We start from the raw sequence: 13,083 nt of genomic DNA, 5'->3' as shown, positions 1-13,083 counted from the left end.
AAATATCAAGTGATGCTACTCAGTCAATCAGATCTGAGCATTACAATAAGCACTGAGACTCGAGCGAATGACAAAGAGGAGGGACAAGGCAAGAAACACTAGTTGGAGAAGAAAGTGAGCCAAAGTAAAGCTATTTCATATGGTGTGCTCTAAAAACAGAAAACTGACCACAAATGCTGTTGAAATGTTACTGAATTGTACTTTATTTGACTTAACATTCAATTGTTGACTACATAAGATATTGATATACCTACTAGGCTACTTCAGTATAGAGTATATGGCACCGAGTCATAATACAAGTTAGATGATGTTCTGGACCTTTGCTTGGGGAAAATTTCTATAACTGGAACTTACTGAATTTTAATTAAAGACCCATGTTCTAAAGTCTTATAATCAGTGCAGTTTTTATGGATTACATAGTAAAAAAATCTGACTTAGTATCAGTATCAGCCACAGCAAGGATCGGTGGAAATCCCTATACATCACCGAATTAATTAAGGAAATATAAATCTTGAAGGAACACTTTGTCTATAAGGAGAATTTCATGCAGAAAGAAAAACACATAATTAAAAAAAACATATAGTTGCAATGGTAAAATTATAGTGTTGATTTTTTAAAGTGAAAATAAGTTAAAACTCTCTCGTCAGTGCAAACGTTTCAGCACAATTTCAATTTTAGGTTTTAATTTTTCCCAACATGTTAAACTTAGCAAATAAATACATAAATACAATACTAAAATGTGCAGAAAATTGCCCTATTTAAGTAGGTTCTCTGTAAAAGACATGCTAACTTATTTTCACTTACAAAATAACTAAAATAAAATATGTCATTTAACCGCTGTTGTTCAAACTTTGGCAAACGACTGTAAATATCTTTCAGCTAGTGATTAAAGATTTGGAATCACTTGTGTTTCTAATAACTGCTGTTATTATACAGCATTATAACTTATTTGTTTCAAGGTAGATTAAAGTGTGACAAGATAAACAACAATGTATTGTTAGATGTTTAAATATTTAAAACAATTTTTTAACACCAAGTAGTTATTAAACAATTTACTGTAATTAACTGCAAATTTCAGAACACAGCAATTTCTTGTGAAGATATTTGTCCTGTGATTTCTTCAGCACTTTTGAAATAAGACATTTGGGATATTAATTTCCATTTTCAATGTCATTAACTTTCTCAGTTATTATGGAATAATCTATAGAGTTAATAAATCTTTATTTACAGCCTCCTAGTTTGAAGTTGCAGTTCATTAGCACAATGTTACCAAGAACAAAAAAAACTTTCAAATGGTCAGACTATATGACAAGACAATAAATCTATACCTGGCTCTTTCCCTCCATGATCTCTTTTAATCTCTTTAGAGCAGTACGAAGTTGGACCGCCGTCCGAGGGTCATGGCTACTGAGAGGAGTTTCTGACTTCCGCCGCCCCTCTAGAAACAGGCATGGAAAAAATATGAGTGAAGGGCAAAACACAGACTAGAGATCAGACATGCAGTTCATGATATGCACATCACTCATGCTAAATCCATACTTAAGAAACCACTATTCTTTTTTTTTTTTTTTTTATTATACTCACACTGGCTTGTGCCTTAAGTCAACAAAAACATGGCAGCTTATGTCAACTGTCATAAGCCCAGGAGTATTCTTATGAATACAGAGTGTGAATAAAACGGAATAAAATGAGTGAGGGGAATGTGCTGTTACTGTGCAGCTGATGCATGTCTCATGTGCAGCATATAACGACTAGATGTTCATGAAAAAAAATTTCAAGCATTTACAGAAAACAAATGGTGGAGTTTAAAACCACACTCACTCACACTCAAACATCAGTATCAATGAACACACACTGGTTTAAATCAAGCATGAAATCATTTCAGAGCTTCAGTAGACAAACAAGTCACACTTATAAAAGAGGACCTCACCTTCCCATTCCACTGTGGAAAGAAAAGAACATGAACAGAGCTTTATATTGCATTTACAGCGTTTCCTTTACAACAAACTCAAGCAGCTGGCAAGAAACTCCAGCCAGGGAGTCTTTTTAAAAGAAAGAAAAAAAAACAGTTCTGAGCACTTCTGAAAAGGCTTCTCTGTATTTTTACCACAAAGCTACAGTTCCTCTCAGTCCAGCTAATTTGTAAAGTCCATAAATCTACGTATTTCTCCATGGTCGTGTGAAATCATCATCAGACTCTCCTTCTCCAAATGACTGAACATCTACTTTTGGAACCAGCTGGTTTGCTTGCTTTACTTTCACTGATAGAGAGGAAGTATGGGAACAGCCAGACAGGCAGATGACGTATGGCCAGCGAGGGTTAGAATGACGCTAATCTTTGAACACTGAGACCTGCATGAATGAAACCTGTAGGTAGAAACCACATGCCTGAGCCTAATCCTTATGTCCAAAGATAACGTAATCACTTCAAACCAACAGTATGATAAAGGGCATCAGAATGTGAGGAAACTAATGTTGCATAAAGCAGGGGGCTAGAGGTTTGAACCTTTTCTTCAGGGTTCAGTTGAAGTATTTTGAAAAGCATCATCATTGAAGTTATCACTCTTCCTACCATATCGGCACTGTTAGAAGAAAAACATGCATCTGCAAACAAAGCAACCTACAGAAGAAGAAAAAAGTTGTTGCTATCTTTTAATGTACATTACTGTAATGATTTCATTCAAAAGTTTAGGTGCCCCTAATCAACTTCCATGTTTTGCTGTTTTTTTTTTTGTCAGTGAAAATAAGTTAACACAATCTCTACAGAGAACACACTTCTGCACAAGTTATCTGCTGAATTTAACATAGTGGCAAAAAGAACTATTATTAAATAGTTCTAAATTATCGAACACCTTATATATATTATATATTCTTTTCCAATATGTTAAGCTTAACCAGTAATCAAACACTGAGCACTAAAATTGCAGGAAAACATTTTTAAAGCAACTTTTTTCAAAGCAAGAGTCTGATGTGGTATATAAACTTCACCCAAGTTTCAAAATACAGCATTGACTTCCCAGTCCACATAGTTTGTACAGGGAGATTCACTCAAAAGAGGCCCAGCATATTCTGTAATAACTCTCCCTAGGAGGAAGCAATCTGAACAAAACAATGTGCACTGTGCTCCTCAGTATATGGAGCTTCAAACAACCGGGATGCCCCTGCATCGGAGTAATGTGGTAGGCGCTGGACAGCCATAGTGACATTTAACCTCTGTTTGCAACTTCCACATACCCCTGTACCCCTTCACAGTCACTCGACTTCTGATCAGGATGGTGGTGTACAGTATACAGTATGTATACTTTTAAGACAAAGTCAGTATACAGCAATGAGCAAAGATGTAGGCACCGGGCACAAAGTAGATTCAAAAAGCTGTTTCTTGGGTCATTAGGCATGCCTAATTATTATTATTATTTTTTTTGCATTTAAAACCATAATACATCATCCATAAATTATAGCTTAAATCTCTACAGATTCACTGATTCATCTTGTATAGTCAAAACAAAATCAGACAATCATTGTAAATGTTACATTATTCTACATTAATTATGTAAATATTTTACATTATTTAGCAGACATTGGGAGTCTCTACTAAGGATTCTTAATGGTATAACTCTGTGTTTGTGTGTGTGTGTGTGTAAACTCTTCTTGGTATATCAGTGGTGTTCCTGATGTAATTGGTTATAGTTTCAAAATCTAACTGATAAACACAATAATAATAATAACAACAACAACAACAACAACAACAACAACAACAATAACAACAATTCAGTTTCACCACTTATCTGCAGGGGGGAAAAAAAATGGAAATCATTAAGTTATTTTTTTCTAACTGATGAGCACAGCACCATTACATCTGGTTGAGACACGTGTAATATCATTCATACCTGATGCAGTGGATGTTCTCCTGATCAGGTCTGAATGTTTCCTGTGTGTGGCAGAGCCAAGAGCAGAGAGGGTGGGGCTGGACCAGTTCCGGCGCTCGCCCTGTGGTGATGCTTCAGCTGATTCGGTTTTCTCAGCCGTGGAAGTAGGCCGCCCTTCATCTGGGCACAGACCAACAGAAAAGCAAGAAAACTGAATCCCAGTCCCAGCAGCAGATCAGTAATGCTGGGATGTTTAGCTGCTTCAGTGGAATCGCAGTGTCTCCACCGCTGTCATTTTCTTAATTGGGTTTTCCCCCGAATTATGACTTCAATTTCCTTGCTGTACTTGTATTTTTGTGTGACAAGGGCCAGACTTACCAAGCTTTTTTGCTGGTGCAATGTTTGCACCTGACTTTTCTAAAAAGAATAAAAGGCACAAATTAGAAATTTAATCACTATACAATTACATTTAGTGATGGTTTGTTATTATGATTATAGTTGAATGATTATCATTTTTTTGTATATCAAGATCATTCTTTTAAAGAATTTCAACCAGTGTTGGTGTTTTATATGACATCGTAATCAAAATTCATTCATAAAGCAAACTTCCAGTGAAGCACATTCTTTTAAAGATTTGCTCTTTTTAACCAGCTTATTCGTCATCTCTCAAAGTAACAGCGTCATAAAACCCTCTTAATTACATTTTCCAAAACAAAAGAAACGAGAAACGGCCTTTGGCAAGACTTTTATATTTATCAGCATCACTTTGACCCAAGAGGCACTTTTACAGCTCTTCGTTCTATTGGCTAAGGGGAATAAACAGACAATATAAGTGAGAAAGCGCAACCACATTAGTTCATAAACGGAAAGCCCATTGTATTCTTGGAACAGTGCCAAGAACATCACATGACTTCTGTGGCCCAGTTAATACCCAGCTATTACAGAAGTCCCAAGATCTAAGAGCATACCCAAACAAAACACCACGTTCTCATATCTCACACATTGCACCACATGACCATGAGTTCATATATGAAACTGTCCAGTCAATACAAAAGTCATTAGCAAGAGCAAAGATTTATATAAAGGCATGTAATGCCATCAGTCACCTTTGTTGAAGCGGAAGAGGCTCACTAAGGAGCTGTAGGCAGAGCGCAGAGGGGGCTCATCCTGATCAGGGGTGAGGGGCTTGAAGTGAGTCAGATGGGAGGGACTGGCAGGTGACAGGGGCGGCTCGACGTTCCAGTCCAGCGTGGACGAGGAGGAGGTGGATTTGTCTTCAGCAGCCATGACACTGCCCCTGTGAGACATGCACATAAGAGACTGTAGCCTCAGTAGCTTCAAGCAATGAAGAACTGCTTTTGCTTCCCTAAAGAACCTTTCAATTGGTGGTTCTTTAAAAGAAGCATTCTTGTAATTGAAATGTGAATGGGAGAAAGCTTTTTCCCCAAAAACCATAGACCTTTTTAAGCATGAACAGACAAAAAAGGCCACTTCTCCACAAAGCTCCACAAAGTTACAACGTTACGTTTTACAGCAGAACTTTATCTTTATGGCTGCACCTTCAGATCATATGATAGAAATGGCCTCATCCAGCACACGTCAGCAAAAGAGAAACAGGGCAGATGATGGCTTATTCTGCACTTCCTGGAATTATGGTGGTAAACAAACCTTCAGCATCCACTGATCCTTTTATTCCAGGTTTGGCATATTCAGAACTTTAATTTCATGCTTTACTAGCCTGCGCTGGGTTTCTTAAAGGCGTCTTAGCACAAAGATGATCACATCTAAAACTAACTGTTAAGACAACTGTACCATAAAGATGCTTTTGGGAAACTGGGGCTGATTCATTATTGAGATCTAATTTACATTTGAGATAATTAACAACAATCAGACCAACAGATCTTTATTTCTGAAAGCTCACCTCCGCGAACGCGGCACTTTAAGCAAACATGACAGCTGTATTTTCTGTGAAACATGATTAAAATGAAGGAGAAATAAGTATTAACTGGGCGTGGATGATACTGCGTTGAGTGAGAAGAGATCAATAAAAGCATAACTATCTCAGCACTAACGATAGCTATTCGATCTATCGATATGAGAGTACGCGGACAGCAGCATCCTTTTCCTCAGAAGTCGTTTCCGATGAACGACTTAACACGTCAGATTTTCACAGATGTATGCGGTTTACACAGTGAAGTAATATGAAGCCATGTCACGAAAAAAGTTCGCCTTACCGCTTAGAAAACGCCACTGAATCCAGTCGCAGTGAGCACGCCATACTAATGTGATGCGAACACAGTGTTGTTACTATTAATGCCAGAAGTATTCAAATCAGGGCGCACAGTTTAATGTAAAAACACAAGACGAGACAGGAACAGCCATGAGCAGCCAGTAAAACCAAGAGAAAGTACAGCAGCCCAGCCGGGAAAACACACCAGCATGCACTTCACCCTGTCATGTGATAGAGAGCTAAGGGCCCAAACACAATAAGAGCTTATCAATCTGGCATCATAGCTCTGCTTTATGGGCCTTCATTTACTGCAGAAGGAATAAACCCAGTCTTCAAAAAGCTCGCTAGCGGTGTTGCATATCGAGCTAATGTTAGACCAAACAGGAGAAGCAGGAACCGAAAATCAACATGCCGGTGTTAGCTAGCTAGCTAACCTACCTTAGTTAACGTTGGCTATTTAACCTGCGTATGTTACTTGCCTGTAATAGAGAAGAAGCTTAAGTATCCAACTAAGACGTAAAGAGCGTACATTTGAAAGCATAATAATAGGACTTCATTTCGGACAAACCCGCACCGATACCGGCATTTGTAACTAGCGTTACTAGGTTAACTAACGTTAACGTTGCCCGGCCGCTGTCATGGATGCTGCTACTGAGAATCACACCGCTAAAAACATACGACTAATCATGTACGCAAACATTAGGTACACAACCGAGATAGCTAGATACAATGCACTGAATTTTAAAGCATACAGCATCCCCAAAGAGTGATAAGTCGTTAATAATAACACCTTGTTGTTCTCCAGCCTCAGCCCGCTTAGGTTAGCTGCTGCATTCAGAAGCTGAAGGCAGCTCACACGGCGCAACGTAGCTAACGCTATATTATTAAGCTATAACTGAATACATAACTGCTGCATACCTGTTTTTTACAGCATAACTTTAAGGTCAGGGCGCAGATATGTCATGTCCTTACTCCGCAGAGAGGGACAATTTAATCTATTTCACATGATCAGGTTTGCTAGCCCGCTAGCAAAAATCGGGGTTTCACTTCAGTAGACGCAAGCAATGGATCACGGAGTTCTCGATTGTTGTTTTTATCACGAGACCAGGCATTACTCATCGAAACACATGATAGACTGCTTGTGATTTAGCCTTAAAGGGGAATTCGACCGATGTGATGGGAACCAGAGAACTGCAACGTCTGCAACACCACCATAGATCTTATTTTACTACATAAAAATCACTGGTGACTTCTTTTCATAGGTTTCTGTGAAACAGGCCTAATTGACACAGCAGTACATAATACCCTGTTTCGCAAAGGCCTGATTTAACTGAAGTGCTGAATTAAAATTTAGAGCAACTGGTGCGGACACAGCTGATAACTGTTAACAACTGTGAATTTAAGTATGTTTGTTAAGAGTACTAACAGCAAAAAGACCAAAATGTCACCAAATTCTGCAAACAGAACTATAGATTCTAGCTAAAGATTACTTGACAGGTTTATTGCATAGCATATTATAAATAAAGAAACCTTTTTCAGCAGAGAAGTAGAGCATTCCAGACCAGAGCCTCCACTGAAACTCCTCTGGGCATGGAGATAGAGCTCCAGACTGAAAGCCTGTCCTCCAGAAAAGGACCAGAGTGGCGAACAGTGAAGAAGAAGTAGAGTGATGTATTTTGGTCTCTCTGGGCCAGTCTTTAGACTTACACTATGGGAGAGCTTTTCTGTGCTTGACAACATGGGTCTGCTCAGAGATCAGTGTCTAGAAGCTTCTGAAGGTGAAGAATCAGGCTGATCACCAAAGTCCTGATAAGCATGGAAGCACTTTTGCTTTAACACTAAAATTTCATCAAAGAACAAATAAAGTATATAAGCACATAGATGATGCCTTGCTGCTGAAGTGCAAAAATGCCATCCAGAAACGACAAATGGTTTTGCAAGAAAAGCCAAAGCATTTGCTGATTTACAATGGTGTATTTACACTACAACATATAAAAGTATTATTGGTGTGAAGCATAGTTGTAACTGCAGTATAACTACTGGCAAATTCCTGATGAACTTTATCAAACACAGTTGGGGTGAAAGATCTCTGTCAACCTTGGAGTTATATAGACCTCTGCTGGTTGTATGATGAACATGCACCATGCTCCAGATGTTAGAGATCTTTTTTAGAATTTGCAAGGTTTCTGAGTATGGGAAATTATCATGTACTGCCTGTGTAATATCTTGAATAGACTCTAAGCTATGTCATATTCAGTGTCAGGTTCTCAGTCATAGCTGCCCTGATGAGCAGCCTATCACACAATCACTGAGCAGTTAGTTTCAGAAAGTAAAAGGAATATTTCACTGATACTATTTACCTTCATTCACTCTTAAATGGTCCATATTCTATTTTCTTGGTTTTTTTTTTTGTCTTTTTTCAGAGGTCCACTTATAATGTTTGTGTGGGTTTATATTCCAAACACAGTAATAATTAATATACCAAACTCTCTTTATTCCTTAAAACTAAGCTGGATGTTTTTTTCACTGTGACTTTGAAAGCGATATATGTAACTGACCTCTGTCCCAATAGGCTGCCCTGTATCTCATCACAAAACCAGTCCAGGCTGAAGCATTCTTTATAACTTCAGTGTGAATATGTGGGGCTGAACTACTGTAGGTTGAACAGGCAGATGTATTTAAGTGAGGGCAAGTGGTTTTCCTGACATCACAAAAAATAGAATATACAATTTCTACAGCTTAGTGTGTATTTATGGACTGTATGGACTGGAACTAAATTTTAAAATAGTGAAGAAAATGTGGTCTTCCATAGTCTTCTTTCTTCTTCTTTCGGCTGCTCCCTTTAGGGGTCGCCACAGCGGATCATCTGCCTCCATCTTGCCCTATCCACTGCCTCCTCTACTTTTACACCAACCATCTCCATTTCCACCTTCACTACATCCATAAACCTTCTCTGAGGTCTACCTCTTCTCCTTCTACCCGGCAGCTCCATCTCCAACATTCTTTGCCCAATATATCCACTATTCCTCCTTCACACACATGTATTCCGTCTCTACTGACCTTCATTCCTCTGATCTCCAGCACAAACCTCCACCTCTCCAGATTCTCTTCCACCTGTTCTCTACTCTCACCACAGATTACAATGTCATCTGCAAACATCATGGTCCATGGAGCCTCCTGTCTGACCTCATCTGTCAACCTTTCCATCACCATTGCAAACAAGAAGGGGCTCAAAGCTGATCCCTGATGTAACCCTACCTTCATCTTGAAACCATTTGTCACTCCAACTGCACACCTCAGCACTGTCTCACTATCCTCATACATGTCCTGCACCACCCTAACATACTTTTCAGCTACACCTGACTTCGTCATACAGTACCACAGTTCCTCTCTTGGCACCCTATCATATGCCTTCCTAGATCCACAAAGACACAATGTAGCTCCTTCTGACCTTCTCTGTACTTCTCTACCAACACTCTCAATGCAAAAATTGCATCTGTGGTACTCTTTCTGGGCATGAAACCAAACTGCTGCTCACTGATCTGAACCTCTCGCCTTAGCCTTGCTTCAACAACTCTTTCCCATACCTTCATGGTGTGGCTCATCAACTTTATACCTCTGTAGTTACTGCAGCTCTGCACATCACCCTTGTTCTTAAAAATGGGGACCAGTACACTGCTTCTCCACTCATCTCGCATCCTCTGGACCAACTGCCTTTCCATTCTTCATCCTTTTTAAAGCTGCCCTCACTTCCACCTTACCAATTCTCTGCACGTCCTGATCCACTATCTCTCCCCCCGTTGTCCTCCTCTCTCTCTCGTTTTCCTCATTCATTAGTTCAAAGTACTCCTTCCATCTACTCGACACTCTCTGTTCACTCACTAGTACATTTCCCTCTCTATCCTTTATCAGCCTAACCTGCTGTACATCCTTTCCAGCTCTATCTCTCTGTTTAGCCAAGTGATACAAGTCCTGTACTCCTTCTTTACTGTCCAGCCTCTCATACAGCTCATCATAGGCCCGAGCCTTTGCCTTTGCCACCATTCTTTTCGCTATGCGACTAGCCTCACAGTACTCGCGCCTACTTCCTTCATCTCTCTGGTTATCCCACTTTTTCTTAGCTGCCTTCTTCTTCTGAATACTCTCCTGGACTTCCTCATTCCACCACCAACTTTGCTTGTCTTCTTTCCTCTCCCCAGACGAAACACCCAACACATTTTTGCCAGTTTCTCTCACCTCCTTAACTGTAGTTTCCCAGTCCTCAGGTAGTTCCTCACTGCTCCCAAGGGCCTGTTGCAATTTTTCCCTGAACTGCCTGCAACCATCCTCCTCCTTCAGCTTCCACCATCTAATCTTTGGCTCTGTCTTCACTCTCTTCCTCTTCTTTGTTTCTAACCTCATTCTACAGACAACCACCCTATGCTGCCTTGCTACACTTTCCCCTGGTACCACTTTACAATCTCCAATCTCCTTTAGGTGGCATCTCCTGCTAAGGATATAATCCACCTGTGTGCACCTCCCTCCACTCTTGTATGTCACCCTTTGTTCTTCCCTCTTCTGAAAATACGTGTTCACCACAGCCATTTCCATTCTCTTTGCAAAATCTACAACCATACATACCCAGCACCTCTTCATCCACTCTGTTCCCTTCACCAACATGTCCATTGAAGTCTGCACCAATCACCAATCTCTCCTCTCTAGGGACACCATCTACCACTTCATCCATCTTACTCCAAAATTCCTCTTTCTCCTCTAACTGACAACCAACCTGTGGTGCATATGAACTGACCACATTCAAAATCACACCATCAACCTCCAACTTCAGGCTCATGATCCTGTCTGACACTCTCTTTACATCCAGAACACTTTTCACAAGCTGTTCCTTTAGAATTATCCCTACTCCATTTCTCTTCCTCTCTACACCATGATAGAACAGTTTAAATCCACCTCCAATGTTCCTGGCCTTGCTTCCTTTCCATCTGGTCTCCTGGACACACAGAATATCTACCTTCCTTCTCTCCATCATGTCTGCAAGCTCTCTGCCTTTACCAGTTATTGTCCCTATGTTCAGAGTCCCTACTCTAACCTCCACACTCCTGCCTTTCCTTATCTCTCGCTGCCTTCTAACCCACCTTCCTCCTCTCCTCTTTGATGGTCTTCGACCTACAGTAGTCCCATTTCCACCAGCACCCTGCTGGTCAACTGCACCGGAGGAAGTCGTTGTTAACCCGGGCCTCAACCGATCCGGTATGGCAAGCATATTTGTGATCCGCATGACAGTACATGCCTCTAAAAAAAACAAAGGTGTCAAAAGGGTCATTTGGATCAGTCCCACAGAAGAATCACTCTTGGTTCCCTAAAGAAACTCTTGATGAGTTTTTTAAATAACTGAAAGGTACTTTGACCTTTACTTTGGGGATTTAAAAGGGGATATTCTATGGGATTGCTTCAAAGAACCAATTTTGGCTCCTTTCCATTTAAGAACGATGTAGATATATATATATATATATATATATATATATATATATATATATATAGGAATTTAGTTGATGTGCTTTTTTATCATGTGGAATTGATGTATATATTGGTATTGAATAAAATCAGTGCACTTTTTTTAGTGACTGAACAAAACATACAGGTACAATGAACCTAAATGCACCTTCTGAGTTTTTAAATGTGATGTTAATAAGGTTAACATAGCAGGACATTCAGAAACATTAGTTTTCTTTGGACATTATTTTACCCTACAACACATTGCATGTACCTCTCTGCCATCAATGTACTTTAAAAATACATCTTATCTCATCTTTATCTCATCCTCATCTTTTAACCTGATAACTTTATCTCACAATTATTGTGAAACCACGTGTCAGCCATCAGGCAACATATTCATAACCAATTCATGTTGTGACTTTTTGTAAGAGAGCTTTTAGAGGCATCTGTTTCCTGTCTACAGATCATAATGAACAACCTAGAATGACTTTATTTGCTTTTTAATGACTGAATTTATTGTGGCTTATTGCTACCGAGTTTCCATTAAATTGCAGTTTCAGTTTAGCAAAGATGTAGATTCACATCATAGATTTACATTGAGGTCAACGATCCAGTCACATTTTAAGTTAGGTAAATGAATAATTGAATTGAACGAATCAGTCTGTGTTTTGTAAAACTGTAGCTAACGAAGACCCTACAAGTTGTCATTTCAAAGAAAAATCATTCATTCATGCAAACAAACATTGATATGTAAATCATTCCAGATATACAGAGAAATGTTTAACGTTATATGAAGGAACTACTCTCCTCATCAACTTCCAACCGGCTTCTGTCCTCTCCAGTTCAAGCCACTAAAAATATAACATACTATGTGAGTTTCTTGCATTTTTAATGAAAGCTTAACAAAATCAGATCTTTTTTTTGTTGACAAAATGTAACACCCAGCCTTATTAATAAGATACAGTTCTACAAGACACTGGAATCTTATTTTTTGTTATAGAGGGATGCTTTAGATGCTCTCACTCACTCTCACTCATTTTCTAAGCCACTTCTCCCTCAGGGTTGCGGGGGGGCGGTGCTGGAGCCTATCCCAGCAGTCATTGGGCGGAAGGCAGCATACACCCTGGACAGGTCACCAGTCCATCGCAGGGCTGCTTTAGATGCTTTAAAGTTTAAACCATCATTCCTGTATAGTGTCCTATGCTATTCTAGATCTGCATTCATGCAATTAAAAAAAAGATCATTTGAACAGAAAATGATAGCACAACAGGGTGGCATGGTGGGTAGCGCTGTCGCCTCACAGCGAGAAGGGCCGGGGTTTGATTCTCTGGCTGGGCGACTGGGGTCCTCTCTGTATGGAGTTTGCATGTTCTCCCCGTGTCTGCGTGGGTTTCTCTCCAGGGTGTATCCTGTCTTCCACCCGATGACTGCTGGGTTAGGCTCCAGCAACCCCCCCCCCCTCCCCCCCCCCCCCCCCCCCCCACAACCCTGGAA

General features: G+C 39.9%; 1 protein-coding gene across 13 annotated transcripts in view; it reads right to left on the bottom strand.

Moving 5' to 3' along the window:
- pikfyve (phosphoinositide kinase, FYVE finger containing) overlaps positions 1 to 7,167 on the bottom strand; it is a 44,969-nt gene extending 37,802 nt beyond the window's left edge. For 5 of the 13 annotated variants that reach the window (XM_017706514.2, XM_037539329.1, XM_017706520.2 and 2 more), the window contains exons 1-6: positions 6,101 to 6,254; positions 4,973 to 5,163; positions 4,245 to 4,283; positions 3,888 to 4,046; positions 1,931 to 1,942; positions 1,329 to 1,438 (exon numbers count right to left, since the gene is read on the bottom strand). In XM_017706514.2, coding sequence (XP_017562003.1) covers positions 1,329 to 1,438; positions 1,931 to 1,942; positions 3,888 to 4,046; positions 4,245 to 4,283; positions 4,973 to 5,163; positions 6,101 to 6,144 — 555 coding nt within the window. In that variant the 5' untranslated portion in view covers positions 6,145 to 6,254. Of the gene's footprint in view, positions 1 to 1,328; positions 1,439 to 1,930; positions 1,943 to 3,887; positions 4,047 to 4,244; positions 4,284 to 4,972; positions 5,164 to 6,100; positions 6,255 to 7,014 lie in introns of those variants that run through there. The other 8 variants (XM_017706515.2, XM_017706523.2, XM_017706524.2 and 5 more) reach the window with 4 other exon arrangements.
- Between the last annotated feature and the right edge of the window lie 5,916 nt (positions 7,168 to 13,083).

Source organism: Pygocentrus nattereri, chromosome 6 (genome assembly GCF_015220715.1).
Source record: "Pygocentrus nattereri isolate fPygNat1 chromosome 6, fPygNat1.pri, whole genome shotgun sequence".
Taxonomy (NCBI): Eukaryota; Metazoa; Chordata; class Actinopteri; order Characiformes; family Serrasalmidae; genus Pygocentrus; species Pygocentrus nattereri.
This window is presented reverse-complemented; position numbering and strand designations above follow the sequence as displayed.